The sequence below is a fragment of the Oncorhynchus masou genome, unplaced genomic scaffold (genome assembly GCF_036934945.1).
Source record: "Oncorhynchus masou masou isolate Uvic2021 unplaced genomic scaffold, UVic_Omas_1.1 unplaced_scaffold_16___fragment_2___debris, whole genome shotgun sequence".
In the NCBI taxonomy this organism is placed as follows: Eukaryota; Metazoa; Chordata; class Actinopteri; order Salmoniformes; family Salmonidae; genus Oncorhynchus; species Oncorhynchus masou.
The window spans coordinates 82,942-103,333 of NW_027016525.1; the positions used below are offsets into that span (position 1 = coordinate 82,942).

A 20,392-nucleotide genomic window follows, 5' to 3' on the forward strand; every position below is an offset into this window, starting at 1 on the left:
TCCTACATCAGAGCCATCCTCTCTCTCTCCTAGTCCTAATAGGCTGTCCTACATCAGAGCCGTCCTCTCTCTCTCCTAGTCCTAATAGGCTGTCCTACATCAGAGCCATCCTCTCTCTCTCTCTCCTAGTCCTAAAGGGCTGGGCTACATCAGAGCCATCCTCTCTCTCTCCTAGTCCTAATGGCCTGGGCTACATCAGAGCCATCCTCTCTCTCTCCTAGTCCTAATGGGCTGTCCGACATCAGAGGCATCCTCTCCCTCTCCTAGTCCTAATGCCAAGAGTGTGCGAAGCTGTCATCAAGGCAAAGGTTGGCTATTTGAAGAATCTCAAATATAAAATATATTTTGATGTGTTTAACACTTTTTTGGTTACTACATGATTCCATGTGTTATTTCATAGTTTTGATGTCTTCACTATTATTCTACAATGTAGAACATAGTAAAAATAAAGAAAAACCCTTGAATGAGTAGGTGTTATAAAACTTTTGACTGGTTGTATACATCAGAACCATTTGTTACTGCTAGGCTGCACCAGGCTGACATTCTACTGAGGCCACAGAGAGACTATTGTTCACATTCTCTTTCACCGTTAGATTGTGTGCTCTAAACCATACATATGAAATGAGCTGCACAAATGATGAGGAGTTGGGAACTTCTGTCCCATTTCATTGCAGTTCTGGTCTAGATCACTAGGCTTTCTAAGCAACAGTTGGTCATCATGATCATATACAATGGGTTTCTTTCATGATGGGCCAAACAAGTGAAGTTCTGCTACCGTTAAAAAGTCTGAGAGACATCTGATAGACAGACACACACAGATCCCTGTCTGTGCTGGTGTACTCCAATTTTTTAACAGCCTACCACAGATAAGAGAATGCTGGAGTCAGTTATCTCCACTCTGTCTCTGTTTATCTCCAGTGTGCAGCTTTCCACAAGAGGCAATGATGATAACAAAAACAACAATAATAATTTCTAAAAACCTGTCTTGGTGTTGTCTACATTCGAAATGGCACTCTATTCCCTATGGGCCCTAGTCAAAAGTAGTGCACTATTAAAGGGATAGGGTGCCATTTGGGACCCTTAAGAGATGTGTTTACTCATTCAGTACACAGAGATGCTGTACCAACACGAATAGTGATGGTACTGGTAAGTGGTAATGTTTATCAGCATGGGGGTACTGTTATTGTGGCAAATGTTTAAAACCCATCCCAATTTGAATACTTCCATACCCATGGGCCTCATCTTTGATTTATATCAAAACACAATGTTCCCCACAGACACATTTGTTTTGTTCAGCATTTATATGACAACCCTGGTGACTCACAGAAATGACAACAAACCCATGATTTTAAGTTGCGTGCCAAATGGCACCCTATTCCCTAAGAAATGTACGACTTTAGAACAGGACCCATAGGGCTCTGGTCAAATGTAGAGCTATGTATGAAATAGGGTGCCACTTTGGACTCGTACTGTTAGACTTTTGTTCCCGGCTCCATTTGGCTTCCTGCACCATTTACAGGATCAATCCTAAATTGCTTTGACTGGTCATTAACAACTCATGTCTCTTTCACCCCCTCCTGCCAGCAGCTCCATACCTCTCCTGCTTTTCCTCTCTCAACTGTTGCTTTTGTCAGATGGGTCCCAACTTTCCTGCCTCTTCCAAAAGAGGTCTTGCATATAATTTTTAAGTGGCCACTAGGTACATTGTACCTCTCCCAATATCAACCGTTTCTCTGTATTACCACTGGGACTTTAATACTGTCCAACAAAAAGACTGTAATAATTCTCCGCAGTGCTTTATGATCAATGGTTCATTTCAGGTCGAAACTGAAGCTCTGGCGACACTTCCAGTAAGAAGAACAAATGAGTAGGTGTGTGATAATGGTAGAAACACAGGACAAAACATGAGGGCAAATGGCTTGACATGACCTAAATGGACAATGTATTGCACTGATGACTTAGTGCTTAGACTGCTCTTGCTGGGAGCGATGGCGGTAATTCTGCTCTAAAGTAGAAATTCACTCAGTAAGCACCACAGAATGGCCTGATGGCTCTCCATCCAGATAAAGGACCAAATGACCAAAGCAGAGACGCTTTTAAAGCGTCTTTCCGCTAAGTGGTAACTAAGTTCTCACTGCCACTGTTTCGGTACAAATCTAAGGGATGGGGCTGGAGAAATGCAACCACTTTTAAATTCATTGACAGTCCATGACATCTAAATGATAGTTTTAACCATGTTTTGAAGCTATACAATTTGTTTACATTTACTTTGTTTTACAATTAGAGTTAAACTGTTAACTTAAAATGACACAATGACTAGGTTCCAGTTTAACCAAGTTTACTAAACCGTATTTCCACAATGCATGGTTGCCATTGTACTCATGCCAGGTCCATCAACAGTGAGACTACCACGCAGGTAAAACAATAACAGAGTGATACATTAGCACTGTAATAACAGAAATATAGGGATACGTAAAACATGAATTTAACAATCTCTCACTTTTCTTTAAAGACAAATCAAATAATTAAATGTCCCAAGTATTATTTAAGTTACCCATTACAAATGGGTTGTGTGACAAAGATTTTATTTGTATTACTCAAGCTGCCACAAGACCGGATCCTCCCTTTTTAGTCAGACAGTCAGCAAGCTGTTCCTTTGTGGCCGACCACAGAATCCACTGGATTCTCTGTGCTTGAATAAGTTCCTTGATGCTGCTAATCTCAAGACAAAGTATTTTCTCTGTGACAGACTTGGTTGACTTGACAGCATCATCTATGGAGTAGTTGTCAGTGACACAAACTACAGGTAGAATGTGCCGTTCTGTCTCACCAGTGGTAAGCTCTGAGAACAGAGTTGTCAGAAAGATGGCGTCGTCAATTCCATCCGCAAGAGCAAGGGTTTCCCCAGCAAGTGTTTTTCAGACAACCCTTCTGATCCTTTTTGACTGCCTTCACCCATTAACACGATTAGATGTCCACCTTGTGTGCCTCCATCTGTAAGGTTCCCTAGCGAAGCATCACTGAAGACAACTAGTTTCAGAGAGTCATCTTTTACAACATGCTGAAACTTTAGAGTCACATGTCGTGATTTCAGTTCACAAACAACTTTGTTTTCCTCATGAATGTACAGTGTACAGTGGCCTGTTTTGTGTTTGATGCCAGGTTGCAGCCATCCAACATTACATCAGGTCAACTCTGTCTAGCAACCCATAGAATATGACCTATCTTTGACCTCAATTGATCAGCTTCAATTCCACAGAGAGGGGAATTCCTTTCTACGGCTCTTGAAGAATCCATGTGGATGGGTTGAAGATTATTGACATAGCTCTCCTGTTGAGTCAGTATTGTTCCGTCAACGGTAATAAACTCTATGCCAACATAACAAAAATGATCATGCTCCTCACGGCCGACCTGGAAAACAGCTTTGAGGTGTGGAATCACAGTTGTAGCAAAGGTTTGTGAGCCACCCCAGATGAAGTCATCAACATGACAGGCAAGTACAGCCACATTGTAGTCTTGATCAAGCCAATAGAAGACTGCAGGATCCACTTGTGACTTTTTTCCACCTGTACTCAGCATTGTTGCCTTGACTTTGTTGTAACAGAAAAGTGATGCATCTTCCAGGACATACACACAGTTTTTTAGTATCCAGTGTTCATTCGCTCTTAGCTTCAGGCAGAGGTCGGATGTGAATGTCACTTGACAGCTCTGTTCCCTGCAAAATTTCAGAATTGATGTTTCCATTTTCTCTGGCAGATCACTGTCATCAGCAATCTGAGTGACTCTGAGGAGCATGTCGGTGAGTCTTTTGGGAGTTGTTTAGCAGCCAGTTCCTCAAAACCTCTAGCCAAGCTTTTGCTTCTAATCCAGTTAAGGATTCTTTAAGGGTATACACCCACCTTGTTAAGATACATTTTGGCCAATGTCTTGGACTTCCTCAAACACTCAAATTTTCCCCCCAATTACCGAGCTCCTCTAGTTTAGCTGAGTCAAATGACATGTATTTTATTTCAAGTAAATCATAATTTTGGATGTCATTCTTTTTTTCTCGATTTTCCATTGGTTCAATTCTGAGATTATCTACAAGTGATAGGTCAGCTGACTCTGTTGTACCAGAAATTGTAGCTCGTTCAGAGTACTGCAAGTTGTACCAGTTCTGGTGTTTTCCTTTGGCTGTTGCTACTCGTCCAATGACGGTTGCTGTGTGTGGAATACACTTTCTCTATCCATGAACAGTTGAAGTCGGACATTTACATACACCTTAGCCAAATACATTTACACTCAGTTTTCCACAATTCCTGACATTTATTCCAAGTAAAAATTCCCTGTCTAAGGTCAATTTGGATCACCACTTTATTTTAAGAATGCGAAATGTCAAAATAATAGTAGAGAGAATGATTTATTTCAGCTTTTATTTATTTCATCACATCACATCACATGGGTCAGAAGTTTACATACACTCAATTAGTATTTGGTAGCATTGCCTTTAAATTGTTTAACTTGGGTCAAACGTTTCGGGTAACCTTCCTACAAGCATCCCACAATAAGTTGGGTAAGTTTTGGCCCATTCCTGCTGACAGAGCTGGTGTAACTGAGTCAGGTTTGTAGGCCTCCTTGCTCGCACACACTTTTTCAGTTCAGCCCACACATTTGTTATAGGATGGAGGTCAGGGCTTTGTGATGGCCACTCCAATACCTTGACTTTGCTGTCCTTAAGTCATTTTGCCACAACTTTGGAAGTATGGTTGGGATCATTGTCCATTTGGAAGACCCATTTGCGACTAAGCTTTAACTTCCTGACTGATGTCTTGAAATGTTGCTTGACTATATCCACATAATTTTCCGTCCTCATGATGACATCTATTTGTGAAGTGCACCAGTCCCTCCTGCAGCAAAGCACCCCCACAACATGATGCTGCCACCCCCGTGCTTCATGGTTGGGATGGTGTTCTTCGGCTTGCAAGCCTCCCCATTTTTCCTCCAAACATAACGATGGTCCTTATGGCCAAACAGTTCTGTTTTTGTTTCATCAGACCAGAGGACATTTCTCCAAAAAGTATGATCTTTGTCCCTATGTGCAGTTGCAAACCGTAGTCTGGCTTTTTTCTGGCGATTTTGGAGCAGTGGCTTCTTCCTTGCTGAGCGGCCTTTCAGGTAATGTCGATATAGGACTCGTTTTACTGTGGATATAGATACTTTGTATCTGTTTCCTCCAGCATCTTCACAAGGTCTTTTGCTGTTGTTCTGGGATGATTGATTTGCACTTTTCAAAACAAAGTACGTTCATCTCTAGGAGACAGAACATGTCTCCTTCCTGTCTCCTTCCATGACGGCTGTGTGGTCCCATGGTGTTTATACTTGTGTACTATTGTTTGTACAGATGAACGTGGCACCTTCAGGCGTTTGGAAATTGCTCCCAAGAATGAACCACACTTGTGGAGGTCTGCAATTTATTTTCTGAGGTCTTGGCTGATTTCTTTTCATTTTCCCATGATGTCAAGCAAAGATTTGAAGGTAGGCCATGAAATACATCCCCAGGTACACCCTCAATTGACGCAAATGATGTCAGTTAGCCTATCAGAAGCTTCTAAAGCCGTGACATAATTTTCTGGAATTTTCCAAGCTGCTTAAAGGCACAGTCAACTTAGTGTGTGTAAACTTCTGACCCACTGGAATTGTGATACAGTGAATTATAACTGAAATAATATGTCTGTAAACAATTGTTGGAAAAATGACTTGTGTCTTGCACACAGTAGACGTCCTAACCGACTTGCCAAAACTATAACCGACTTGCCCAAACTATAGTTTATTAATGTGGAGTGGTTGAAAAATCTTGAGTGATGCACCCTGTCAATGGTGCCTCCGTTCCTCACAAATATCACCACACCATCTTGGCCAATGACTACTCGAGGTCCTTTCCACTCTTGACAGTCAACTAGTTTGTAGTACACTCATCGGTGGATTGAAACTGTTTATGCAGAGCCCTGTGACTTCTCTCTCAACAACCTGCTTCAGTGAATGCTTTTCTCACTGCTTGTACTGCTGAAAGGTGCTGTCCCACCCATGCACTCACACTGGTCCCTTCTAGTGCTGGTGGCTTGTCAAACAGTACAAAGCAGTGGTGTAAAGTACTTCAGTAAAAATACTTTAAAGTACTACCTAAGTAGTTTTTTGGGGTATCTGTACTTAATTATTTATATTTTTGCCAACTTTTACTTTTACTCCACTACATTCCAAAAGAAAATAATGTACTTTTTACTCCTTACATTTTCCCTGACACCCAAAAGTACTAGTTACATTCTGAATACTTAGCAGGACAGGACATCGAACATCCCTGGTCATCCCTATTGCCTCCGATCTGGCAGACTCACTAAACACAAATGCTTTGTTTGTAAATTATGTGTGTTGAAGTGTTGAGTGTTGAAATGTGCCCCTGGCTATCATTCAATAAAAAAAACTAGAAAATTGTGCCGTCTGGTTTGCTTAATATAAGGAATGTGAAATGATTTATACTTTTACTTTTGTTCAAGTATATTTTAGTGATTACATTTACTTTTGATACTTAAGTATTTTTAAAACCAAATACTTTTAGAATTTTACTCAAGTAGTATTTTAATGGGTGACTTTCACTTTTACTTGAGTCATTATATTTGAATGTATACTTACTTTTACCACCACTGGTACAGAGAAAGATTAGAGTTATGCCCGAACACTAGTTGGTACGGGCTGTAGCCATGAACATTGTGCATTTCATTTTTTTGCCATCAAAGCCCAATCTAGGGCTGTTTTCCAGTCACAACCATTGTCTTTCTTCACTTTCAGCATAATCTCTGTGAGTGTTTGATTATCTCTCGCCAGAAGTCCATTGCTCCATGGACTGTATGCAGCAGTTGTCTTTACTTTCATGTTGAATTTCTCAGCCATTTCTCTTATTTCATTATTATTGAATTCTCCTCCATTGTCACTGTACAACTTCTGGAGCGGGCCATGCACACTTATCCAGGAATGAATGAAGTGCTTGACGATTTGACTGGGTTTCTTTGTATTCACAATGCTTCCTCCACTGAAGGGTGTGAAGTGGTCAATGACGTGAAGGTACCACACACTTGGTCTTAACTCATGTTGATCTACAGCCACTTGTTGTACTTGGAAGCCAGTGGGCCACCAACAGCTGGTCTGGGCTTAGGTTTGCTGTATTTCTGGCATGTCTCACAACTGCTAACTATCTGCCGTAAAATGTAAATACTCTCATTATCATTATTCCCAGAACTGTTGAGTACTTTCTGAAGTCTGTCAACTGTAGCATGTCCAAACTGTTTGTGAAGTTTTAACAATACTTTGTGTTTTTCCTCTGTGTTCATGTTCTCTGTGACTGTAAGAATCTCCATGTGCTCTGTGTCCGTCATAATCTCATTTTTTACATGTACACTGTGTTGTCTTGTCTAAAATGTTTACACAATATTGGGCTGAGGTAGTAAGTTCAAGGGTTATTTAAAAAGCACTGTCTTGTCATTTTTTATGTCTAGTACAGCCCCTGCCTTCTTGAGGGAAACTTTGCTTAATAGTAAGGGGATATCTGCAGGGACCACGTCTATTTCAATGTGACACTTCGTCTGACCAATTTTTGCTGGTATCTTGCCTCTTGGTCGATTGGAAGATTCTTCCATTTCCAAATTTGAAAGCTCTGTTGCTTGGTGTGTCAATCAGTGTATTTTTTTAAACATTTTTTATGAGGACGGTCTATAAACTAATGGTAAGTGCTTTGACAGATTGCACATTTTGATCTCCTTCCATACCTGTCCAGTGGATTTATGCCTTGGCAATGGCACCCTTGTCTGGTTGTCTTGAGAATGTGACTTGTGGTGCCTTTTCTCTGCTGCTCAGTGTAATATGCTGCGTCACTCACTTGCATCTGTTATTGGCGCGACAATTCAGCACTAAATGTACTTTTAGTGCCGACTTCATTGATTCAAAAGTCCCTCCCATCCAGACAGGCAGTATCTAGCAACTTGGGCTCCCGAGTGGCGCAGCGGTCTAAGGCACTGCATCTAAGTGCAGAGGCATACTACAGACCCTGGTTAGATTCCAGGCTGTATCACATCCTGCCGTGAAGAGGGCACGACAAAACATTTTCCCCCTCAGGAGACCTTCAAAGATTTGGCATGGGTCCCCAGATCCTCAAAAGGTTCTACAGCTGCACCATCGAGAGCATCCTGACCGTTTGCATCAAATCAAATCTTATTTGTCACATGTGCCGAATACAACAGGTAGACCTTACAGTGAAATTCTTACTTACAAGCCCTTAAGCAACGATGCAGTTGTGGCTTTGGACTAGAAGCTGTTTAAAAGCCTCTTGGACCTCGACTTGGCGCTCCGGTACCACTTGTCGTGCGGTAGCAGAGAGAACAGTCTATGACTAGGGTGGCTGGAGTCTATGACAATTTTTAGGGCCTTCCTCTGACACCACCTGGTATAGAGGCCCTGGATGGCAGGAAGCTTGGCCCCGGTTATGTACTGGGCTGTACGCACTACCCTCTGTAGTGCCTTGCGGTTGGATGTGATGCAACCCGTCAGGATGCTCTCGATGGTGCAGCTGTAAAATCTTTTGAGGATCTGAGGAAGCATGCCAAATTCTTTCAGTCTCCTGAGGGGGAATAGGTTTTGTTGTGCCCTCTTCACGACTGTCTTGGTGTGCTTGGACCATGTTAGTTTGTTGTTGATGTGGACGCCAAGGAACTTGAAGCTCTCAACCTGCTCCACTACAACCCCGTCGATGAGAATGGGGGTATACTCGGTCCTCTTTTTACTGTAGTCCACAATCATCTCCTATGTCTTGATCACATTGAGGGAGTGGTTATTGTCCTTGCACCACATGGTCAGGTCTCTGACCTCCTCCCTATAGGCTGTCTCATTGTTGTCGGTGATCAGGCCTAGAACTGTTGTGTCATCAGCAAACTTGATGATGGTGGTGGAGTTGTGCCTGGCCGTGCAGTCCTGAGTGAACAGGGAGTACAGGAGGGGACTGAGCACGCACCCCTGAGGGGCCCCCGTGTTGAGGATCAGCGTGGCAGATGTGTTGTTACCTACCCTTTACCACCTGGGGGCGGTCCGTCAGGAAGTCGAGGATCCAGTTGCAGAGGGAGCTGTTAATTCCCAGGGTCCTTAGCTTAGTGATGAGTTTGGAGGGCACTATGGTGTTGAACGCTGAGCTGTAGTCAATTAATAGCATTCTCACATAGGTGTTCCTTTTGTCCAGGTGGTAAAGGGCAGTGTGGAGTGCAGTAGAGATTGCATCATCTGTGGATCTGTTGGTGCGATATACAAATTGGAGTGGGTGGTGTTGATGTGAGCCATGACCAGCCTTTCAAAGCATTCCATGGCAGATGTTGGTAGTCATTTAGGCAGGTTACCTTAGTGTTCTTGGGCACAGGGACTATGGTGGTCTGCTTGAAACATGTTGGTATTACAGACTCAGACAGGGAGAGGTTGAAAATGTCAGTGAAGACACTTGCTAGTTGGTCAGCGCATGCTCGGAGTACACATCCTGGTAATTTGTCTGGCCCTGCGGCCTTGTGAATGTTGATCTGTTTAAAGGTCTTACTCACATTGGCTGCGGAGAGGGTGATCACACAGTCATCCGGGACAGTTGATACTCTCATATGCATGTTTCAGTGTTGCTTGCCTTGAAGCGAGCATATAAGTTATTTAGCTCGTCTGGTAGGCTCGTGTCACTGGGCAGCTCTTGGCTGTGCTTCCCTTTGTAGTCTGTAATAGTTTGCACGCTCTGCCACATCCGACGAGCATCGGAGCTGGTGTAGAATGATTTGATCTTAGTCCTTTATTGTTGTGTTTCCTGTTTGATGGTTCATCGGAGGGCATAGTGGGATTTCTTATAAACTTCCAGGTTAGAGTTCCGCTCCTTGAAAGTGGCAGCTCTACCCTTTAGCTCAGTGTGAATGTTGCCTGTAATCCATGGCTTCTGGTTGGGGTATGCACTTAATGATAAAGCCAGTGACTGATGTGGTGTACTCCTCAATGCCATCGGAAGAATCGAGGAACATATTCCAGTCTGTGCTAGCAAAACAGTTCTGTAGTTTAGCATCTGCTTTATCTGACCACTTTTTTATTGACCGAGTCACTGATGCTTCCTGCTTTAATTTTTGCTTGTAAGCAGGAATCAGGAGGATGGAGTTATGGTCAGATGTGCCAAATGGAGGGTGAGGGAGAGCTTTGTACTGGGGGTGGAGTAGAGGTGGTCTAGAATGTTTTTCAACCTCTGGTTGCACATTTCACATGTTGATAGAAATTCAATAAAACTGATTTGAGTTTCCCTGCATTAAAGTAACCGGCCACTAGGAACGCCGCCTCTGGATGAGCGTTTTCCTGTTTTCTTATGGCGGAATACAGCTCATTTAGTGCGGTTTTAGTTCCTACCTCGCTCTGTGGTGGTATGTAGACAGCTATGAAAAAAACAGATGAAAACTCTCCGGGAAAATAGTGAGGTCTTCAGCTTATCATAAGATACTCCACCTAAGGCAAGAGTCTCAAAACTTTGAGACTTCCTTAGATATCGTGCACCAACTGTTGTTTACATAAATGCATAGGCCCCTGCCCCATGTCTTACCAGAGGCTGCTGTTATGTCTTGCCGATAGAGTGTATAACCCGCCAGCTCCGTGTTCTTAATGTCGATGTTCATCCACGACTCGGTGAAGCATAAAATATTAGTTTTTAATGTCCCATTGGTAGGATATACATGCTTTCAGTTCGTCCCATTTATTTTCTAGCAATTGAATGTTAGATAGGAGAACAAAGGGTAAGGGCAGATTAGCCAGTCGTCGACCTGGTCCTCACAAGGCACCCTGATCTTTTGCCTCGGAAACTCTGTTTCCTTCTCCAGCGAATCATGGGGATCGGGGCTTGGTCGGGTGTCAACAGCATATCCCTGGCATCCGACTCATTGAAGAAAAACTCTTCGTCCAGTTTGAGGTGAACAATCCCAGTTCTGATGTTTAGAAGCTCTTTTCGGTCATAGGAGACGGTAGCAGCAACATTATGTACAAAACAAGTTACGAACAACGAGAAAAAACAAACAAAATAGCATGATTGGTTGAGGGCCGGTAAGATGGCAGCCCTACCCACCGGCGCCATCATCACATTCATCATCACCACCTGGTATGGAAACTGCTCTGCATCTGACCATAAGGCACTACAGAGGGTAGTGCATACGGCCCAGTACATCACTGCAGCCAAATTTCCTGCCATCCAGGACCTATATAATAAGACTCCAGTTAGAGACTGTTTTCTCTGCTATCGCACGGCAAGCGGTACCGGAGCACCAAGACTAGGACCAAAAGGTTCCTCAACAGCTTATACCCACCCCCAAGCCATAAAACTGCTGAACAATTAATAAAATCATCACCGGACTATGTACATCGACCCCCCATCCCCCGCTTTTGTACACTGCTGCTAATCGGTGTTTATTATCTATGCATAGTCACTTCACCCCTAACCTGTACCCCCGCACACTGACTCAGTACTCCCTCTATATAGACTTGTTATTGTTATTCTTATTGTGTTACTTTTATTTTTTATTTTTTTACTTTAGTCTATTTGATGAATATTTTCTTAACTCTTCTTGAACTGCACTGTTGGTTAAGGGCTTGTAAGTAAGGGTTTCATGGTAAGGTCTACACTTGTTGTATTCGGCGCATGTGACAAATAAAGTTTGATTTGATTTGTGACTCCCATAGGGCGGCGCACAATTGCCCCAGCAGGTAGGCTGGGGTAGGCTGTCATTGTAAATAAGAATTGGTTCTTAACTGACTTGCCTATTTAAATAAAAGTTTAACAAAAATAAATCAACTTGAAAGCTAACACTGCATCCAGGAGAACCATGTCGTACTTTCACATCCTATTACACCTCTGTTCGAAATCAATTATGTAGTCCGTCATTGCAACTGAAATGTCTATAGTAAAACTGTCAAAGTTTGAATATGCCTCGTAGGCACGGCCTTTCTCTTCTTTAAGACACACAGAATCCAGTGCTCTGATCAAAGTTCCCATACCGTCATCCTTGTTCAAATCCTCAATGGATATTTCCAGTGTTGTATCTCTCGCTCTTCCCTCGAGTGATAATACCACCGCAAGTGCTTGCTTTTTCTCATCCAGATTAGTAATCCGTGTCCAGATTCCAAGTACATTTTTCCAACTTTCATACGACCTCTTCTCGTCAAAGCGAGGTGGCGCATTGTAGTTATTAGCCATCCTCTGCTACCAATGTTAACTTAAAATGACACAATGACTAGGTCCATCAACAGTGAGACTACCATGCAGGTATAACAATGACAGAGTGATACAGTAGCACCATAATAACAGAAATATATGGATACTTAAAACATGAATTTAACAAAACAAGCTTATATTTTGGGTTCTGATGGGGTACGACAGTTGAACTAAACTTCCGAGGCATTAATAAGTTAAGAATCAATGGATACATATCATTCATTTATAAGTCCAAAAATGGATGTAGCAACTACAGATTGCCCCATTAAGGGAAGAGGACAGGGAAAATTAGACAGGCAGTAAAAAATAAAAATGAACAGATATTTGGCTAAATGTGAACAACTACATCCTGCAAAAAGAAAGTGTTATGTTACTGGAAGGAGATAAAATACAGAACATTGGACAAGCGTATACAATTTCAGTAATGCCACTGTAAAAACACTGATATTACACAAAGAAAACAACATATTTGAAAAAGAATCGAGAGAAAACGTACCGGTTTCTCCCCACAGAGTGTCTTGGCCATCAATTTGCACAGCGTGCTCGTTATTCAACGCCAACAAGCCTCTCACAACCTGTCGAACAAGAAACTTTGATTAATGACACAGAATCCAAGCATCAAATATAAAAGCTATGAGTTAGTTCTATGCCGTGCTGGTTATATCGCAGAAATACCGGAGCACCTAAACAACTTCTGCGGGTCGATTAAAAAGCAGCCCCAGCAAATTATGCTTCTCTAGCACATGTTAAATTAATCACTGGACTAGAGTGCTGATGCATGTACTAGTCTCTATAGCCTCTATAGTAGAGATTCTCCGTGCTGTGTAGTACAGGTCCAATGGTATTAATATGTCGGTAGTGCTAGTTAGCCCCTTTGTCTGTGCTCTCCTTTACACTCCTCTCTCACTGGGCCCTCCGTGGAGGTGGAGGTCGATAGCCCATCCTATAATACTGTCGACCCACAGCCCTAGTGTATAGGGCTAACAGTATTACAGCCCTTTTAATGAGGAGCTGGCATCAATCAACCCACAGTAGGGATTGACACGGTATTTAGAATATTCAAACAGACGTTAGATTTCGATTACTTGGGATATTATACATTTTTGCAAACAAAATAGGCCAATTTTTGGCTTTGTCAAAATGTTTATTAAATTATCTATGTGACATTGCTACATATCCTACAAGGACAGACCATAACATTCAACTTTTTAATAAAACAACTGTTTAATGACAGTTTTTATGAGTGTGCCCCATATAAAAGATGCACCGGTAGACTATACACGTTTCACACGTATAACTTGTCATTGAAGCTTGTTGTTATTGTCGCTCAATCAAAGCAACCGTGTAGCAAGTGAAGTGGGAGATTTCTAATCAATGCAAAATGGAATAAAAATGATGCCATTAAGTTGGCTAAATGAGGAGTAGTAGGCTACAATGATCAACCAACAAGTAGGCTGTGGTTTCATATTAATGGAGTCATTGTAGACAAGTACGGGGAGCGCAATAAAATATTGTCAATTAGCCTTGCTACTTTAGCTAGTTAGTTGGCTAACTTCGCTGGCTACTGTAGCTCGCTAGCTTCTTTACAGCGATTTAACGCAGTCAAGACAGGCACTACCAGATCGTATGATAGATAGACAAATTTGTTGCTGCCATAGGTTGGTTAACTAGCGTGAGATGGTTTGGCTACTTTCTCTCTCTCCTTGCAAAACACATACTGTCACACACCGGCCTTTGCTTATCTCTTGCCCCTCCCCCACCATTCTGCTAAAACATGCGTGAACAAGTCTCCATTGAGGTTTCCCCCCAAAATGTTTTCTTTAAAACACATGTATTCGACTCTCCGGATACATGAAAAAATAGCATGATATCATTTGAATAGTGAAATAATTTCAAAGGCCCATCCCTAACCCACAGCCCAGTATGCTTCTCTCCTGGGCAGCTAACTGCAAACCACAGGAGGTCGGTGGCACCTTAATTGGGGAGGACGAGCTCGGGCGCGTGATAATGGCTGGAGCAGAATTGGTGGAATGGTATCAAATACATCAAACACATGGTTTGAAGCCATTCCATTCGCTCCGTTTCAGCCATTATTATGAGCTGTCCTCCCCTCAGCAGCCTCCGCTGCTGCAGACATACTATGGGATCAATACTGTACACATGGTCCATCTACAACCTATTTCATAAATGAAACAAGAAGAACGTGCAGCTGAAGTTTTCAGTGGAATCACCTTTGCTTCCAAAGCACAGAGGTGAGGTTGTGTTGTGGAGTTGTAAAGATGAGGGACTGTGTAGGAGAACTCTCCTGTGTACAGTACAAGACTGACCCGTGTGGATAGTGTGGGTGTACAATACATTGCAATCAGGGTTCATACACTTTTTGACACATGACTTTTCATGACTTTTCCCTGACTTTTAACCACATTTCACATTTCCATTACCAATAATTTGGTGGTGTCTCTACAGTATGTATACATGAAAAAGCAGGCATAAAAAGTATGCTTGCTTTTTCATGTATACATACTGTAGAGACACCACCAAAGAAGAGCTTTTAACTAGGTACCAAAGGACATTTTCTCAAAAGTGAATTTACAAGTTTATCAACTTTCAAAGCAGAATTACTTTCCCATTGTTCCTCAAACATGCAGTGTATGATATTTGTGTAGCTCTGAGTCTCTACTTTTATCCAATGTAAAAAACACCATTTCAAATTTTGCTACATAAGACCGATTTGTGCCGGTCAGATAACTTGTACCAAAACCTCCTGCCGCTGTGGGAGTTGTTTGTCAATTAGGTTATTCTATAAATATTTATTTAACATTGTCAGAATAACATGGCTAATGTTGATTAGAGGGGAATGCCAACTTTCCAATTCAGTGTATGAGCCATTGTTTTACAACCAAAGTGTGTAGCATCAACTGCACCTCGGCCATTTGCCTGTGGCAAGTTTTTAGGACACTTACGCAAGTATAAACACACACACAGAAACGCGCGATGACTGATATGTAGATTTGTATGTGATTGATAGAATATATAAAAAGTATGCCTAAATTATTTACATGAGCGAAAATTATTAAACTAATTTCCATTACTTTTCCAAAACGTTTCGGATTTTAATATTTTCCCAAGCTTTTCCATAGGGGTGCGCCGAGTACTTGTGCAAAAAGAGTATCGTAACGGATATGGAGAATTTTCCAAATAAGATTATGACACAAGTATTTTTTATTATTATCCTTGGTCGGAAAAAAAGTTATTTTCTGCTGCCAGCGCACATCTCTCTTTCACTCAAACAGTGTGATGCGCTGTGTGCTCTGAACAACTATTGGCTAGTTCTTCTGTCTGTAAAGAAATGGGCGGGGTATCGTTTGAGCCTGTTGCAACAATTGGATTAGACCAAGTCACTCTCTCTGCTCTCATTTTCCCAGACAGGCTGTTTCACTCACTCATAGTCACTCGTCTCAGGGCACAAGTCTCCACTTCTCCAAACATCCTGTATGAATCAGAATCTGTAGCTAGTCATCATTGTTTGCTAAGGACATATGGTTGTTTCTGTCTGTCTACTTGGTGTTGTTTAGTAGGTCTACTTTGTCCGTTTAATTATTCCATTGCTGACGATGTCTGTCGTTATGTAGTGACCCAAGCCATTGCTTGCTTGCTATTATTATTTATTCTCGCCCAGGAATGTTTACTGAGCAACAGATCATTCGAAAATAAAATGACAAATGTACATTTATTGTAGAAATGTTGTGGCATAAGTGTCGGGAGATAAAAGATTTGCTCTTCTCGAAAGTGAAAAAAATATATTGGTAAAGCTAATTATTATCTTCATCTAAATCTGCCTGGAATAAATGCAGGCAGTAGTAGCCATGCATTAGGATATATATTAGTCTATTTCGTTGATAATTGAAAAGGACTAAGTAAGTAAATCATGTGCATTTTCATCTGTCGGGTCATTTAACAATGTGTGTGAATGGGTGATGAAACATAACGATGCGCTATGTGATGCAGTCCAAGCGATAGCGCAGTAATGTGCACTTGAGGAATTAGCTTTACAACATTTAAAGCACACTTCCGGGTTTTCCGATGACGAGATAAAACAGATACGATTACTGAGATCGGGCACAAGCATAATTTTCCAGGCCTGGAAAACTATTTTCTAATTCCATGACCTTTCTAGGATTTCATGACCATACAAACCCTGTGCAGTAAACTGGGTGGTTGCAACATGTGCCATTTGGGATTCAACCAGTGTCTTTTGACTGACCTGTGTGTGTCCCATGCTGGAGGCAGCGATCAGAGCCTGCTGGAGGGTCTTGTTCTTCAGACTGCAGTTCTGCTGCTGGCCCTCGGGGGTCCACTCCAGCTCCAAGAGGTACTGGATGATGCCAGGGTGGCCCCTCAGAGCAGCATGGACCAGAGCACACTGACCGCTCTTATCCACATGGTCAACCTGCAACAAAACAACAACAGGGTTTATATGCTGTAATACAATGACATATTTTATTATTTAAATTGTTTTAAATTGAACCTTTATTTAACAAGGCAAGTCAGTTAAGAACAAGTTAAGAACAAGTTAAGACAAGTTAAGTTAAGAACAAGTGTCAGATAATGTCAGATAATGTGGAGATGGGGCTTGTGGAACTTTATGTTGGACAATTTCCTAACTTCACTGTCATTGGCGAACAATTATCTTGCAAAGAAAACAAGTCTGGTCGGCACCATGAACAAAGTGAGAACGGAGCTCCCTCAGTCTGCACAAAATAAGGCACCTGCACAGCCATTGTACTCCACAACGGTGTTGAAGAATGACAAGACAACGGGAATACAATAAAGAGAAAACGGGAGACTATTATGCACTACAACCAAGTCAAAGTGTGTCAAGGAAGTGAAAGTTACAAAAATTGTGTCAACTGTTAGTACAAGGGATAGCAGCTAAATCAAATGCACACAATATAAGCACGAGCTGACAATAATTTAGTTTTTTTTTACTGCTGTCATATCGAAACTTATATTCATTATAACACCATTATCGCATTTGTGCCGAGTTTCACTATTTATAAAGGCCACTTGGTGCTTATAATGATGTTTAGGCTACTTTCATCATTTGACCGTGCATCTTGTGGTTGCGGTATTTTTATTTTGTTGTTATAAAAATAAGCTGTTACTGTGTTCCAGAACATATGCATTCTGTTTCATAATTGTAACAAAGGCATTCCACAAATAAAATTGTTTTGAACACTTGCATTTTGGCGTTGTTTTGTTTTTACATATAGCCTACAGTAACATAAAAAAATGAAAATGATATTGCGTTTTTTTAAATCAAATCAAATTTGTATTCTAATGTTACCCAAGGCCTTCATTAACACAACCAAATTATTCTTTTTACAATAGCATATATGAAATATATTAAATACACTGTTAGAATGTTGCAGTCAAAATGACTGCTCATTAGCTTGAAGGTGGGTCCATCGAGGCCCAGCGGTTCTAGTGTTAAGGGAAAAGCTGGGATGATTAGCCCTGATCCTGTAGATGTCTGAGGGTCTAGGGGGAGTAGCACAAACCTTGGCTCCTCTCTTGCAGAGCAGGCTGACTAAACCCAAGTGTCCGGCAGCCGAGGCGAAGCAGAGAGGGCTCATGCCGTTCTCGGACACCACGTCCAAGGTAGCCCCGAACTCCAGCAGCAGGCCAGCCATCTCCTGGTGGCCCAGGTGGGACTGGACACACAGCACCGGGCCGTTGTTCAGCACCTCTGTCCTGTAGTTCACATTGGCCCCGCCTAGCATCAGCAGACGACTCACCTACAAGAGCAGCACACATTAAATACACATGGAATTCAACTGTCTTATCAAATTGTGTAAGAAAAACATGAGCATGGAATTAAACATTTTGTCTTCCCTAAACCTGAAAATAGAGGCCTGGCTGGGCTAGCGGTAATGCCGCATCCTTCGGTTGTGATGTGTGGGTTGACTCATAACTCGCAGTCCCCGCAGCTGTATCTGTGGGGCGGCGAGTTTATGGTCATGAAATATTGTATGGATGAAGGGCGGGGTGGGTTGAAGAAGGAGAAAACAATGCCTTAAAAAATCCATAAATGTATCAAATCAAATTTGATTTGAAACATGCGCTGAATACAACACCTTACTGTGAAATGCTTACTTACAAGCCCTTACCCAACAACGCAGTTTTAAGAACATAGAGTTAAGAAAATCTTTACAAAATACAATAAAAATAAATAAGGTAGGGGCAAAGTGACTATGCATAGATAATAAACAGCGAGTAGCAGCAGTGTAAAAACTAAAACGGGGGGGGGGTGTCAACGCAAATACTCCGGTGGCCATTTGATGAATTTTTCAGCAGTCTTATGGTTTGGGGGTAGAAGCTGTTAAGGAGCCTTTTGGACCTAGACTTGTGCATTTTATGTCTATAGGCCACATTGAGATTTGCTTTCATTATTTTAGGCCATCTGGCATTCTTGCGTAAGCCTAAGCTTCAGGGCCAAACTGTAGCCCACTTGCCAATTGCCATGGAGGCAAAAAGGACAATGTCCGAGATTAATTCAATTCAATAAGTGAAAAGCTATGTAATGGAGAGTTGAAAATAAAGAGAAGGGAGGGCCAGAAAAGTAATGTTTGGGAAAGATTTGGTGACATGGTAAAAGAGGATTATTTTGTGTAATGATTGTGTGGCAATATACATATTCGACAGTCACAAGACGGGGACTTCAAATAGGCCTTTGGTACGTCAAGGGAACTGTAGCCTACGGTTCAGATGGGTTAAATGGAAACTGAAATCTGGACACTGACAGTAGGTGTATAACCTCTCATATAGCCTTCATATTAACTCCTGCAGAATTAAGCACTTATTGCAGTAAAGTGATACACCAAGCGTACATTTGGACTCTGGAACAGGAGTAGAGAAATATGATTTATTTCTTTCAGCATCTTGAGAGAATGCAAATGCACAGTTATATACCGTCTGTAGAAGTGCTATGTTTATCAGCAACATAAAAGCTGATAGTATTTCAACCACATAAAATATGCATCTAAGCCGAACTGAAATGTTTACATTTTAGTCATTTAGCAGGCGCTCTTACTTTTTCTGAAGAAATCTTATCAGAAACATGTTGGGTCGTTTTCATAGCTTTCTATTTCCTTGCAACCGGTCAAACAGATTTTTGCAACAAAAATAAATAATTTTAATAATAATTTTTCATTTTCTTCTCGATCCCTAAATGTCTTTGCTCTGTAAAAGAAGCAGAGACCACAGAGAAAAATGTACCGATGTCAACTAGATTGAAGCATTCATTCTATCAATTTATGACATTATTCTGGTGAGCAAGGGTTTATTTAGTCTTCTAGGGCAACATATAATGACAGAAGAGAAGCTGCATGTATCTAAGTATAGATAAGTTGACTAACATATAGCCTATCAAAATATTAGAAATTATAAGCAGAAACATATCTAAATCTGGCAAAAAATCCTGCACCCCCTGTCAAAAAAATCGTTCCCCCGTCTCTGACTGTACACCCTTAAAAAAAAAGGTGCTATCTAGAACCAAAAAGGGTTTTTGACTGTACCAATTGTAGAACCCTTTCAAGAACCCCCTTTGGTTAAAGGTAGAACCCTTCCCACCGAGAGTTCTACATGGAACCCCAAAGAGTTCTACCTGAAACCAAAAAAGGTTCTCTTATGGGGTCAGCCAAAGAACCCTTTTGGAAACCTTTTTTCTAAGAGTGTAGCCTACAGATATTTTCTATATTAGCAGGTTAGAGTCGGGCGCGGGCCTCAGATTTTCACTTCATCACATATAGTTGGGTGGTTGCGGATGGGTTAGCAATTGCGGACAGGAGCGGGTGGACATACAGCTGACCGGCACACCACTATCCTCAGGCACATGTGTATTTTGTCGGCATAGGTTCAAATCTGACCTACTGCTCTTTGACACATCCTTTCTCCATCTTCCCCCACTGTCATCTCTCTCACAATCTAACCTTTAAAAATATTTTTGAAAAAAGAAAATCGAGCATAGAATTCAGCCAAATAGCTAATTAAAAAAAAAATATATATATATATATATATAATTTTTTCCTAGCTTTAAACATGACCTTA

At 41.5% G+C, this 20,392-nt stretch overlaps 1 protein-coding gene across 1 annotated transcript in view; it reads right to left on the minus strand.

Annotated features, from left to right (window-relative positions):
- LOC135538662 (protein TANC1-like) overlaps nt 1-20,392 on the minus strand; it is a 293,087-nt gene that overhangs the window by 17,010 nt on the left and 255,685 nt on the right. Inside the window, 3 exon segments of the mRNA XM_064964546.1 lie at nt 12,780-12,858; nt 16,548-16,733; nt 17,845-18,081. Of these exon segments, the coding sequence (XP_064820618.1) occupies nt 12,780-12,858; nt 16,548-16,733; nt 17,845-18,081 (502 nt within the window).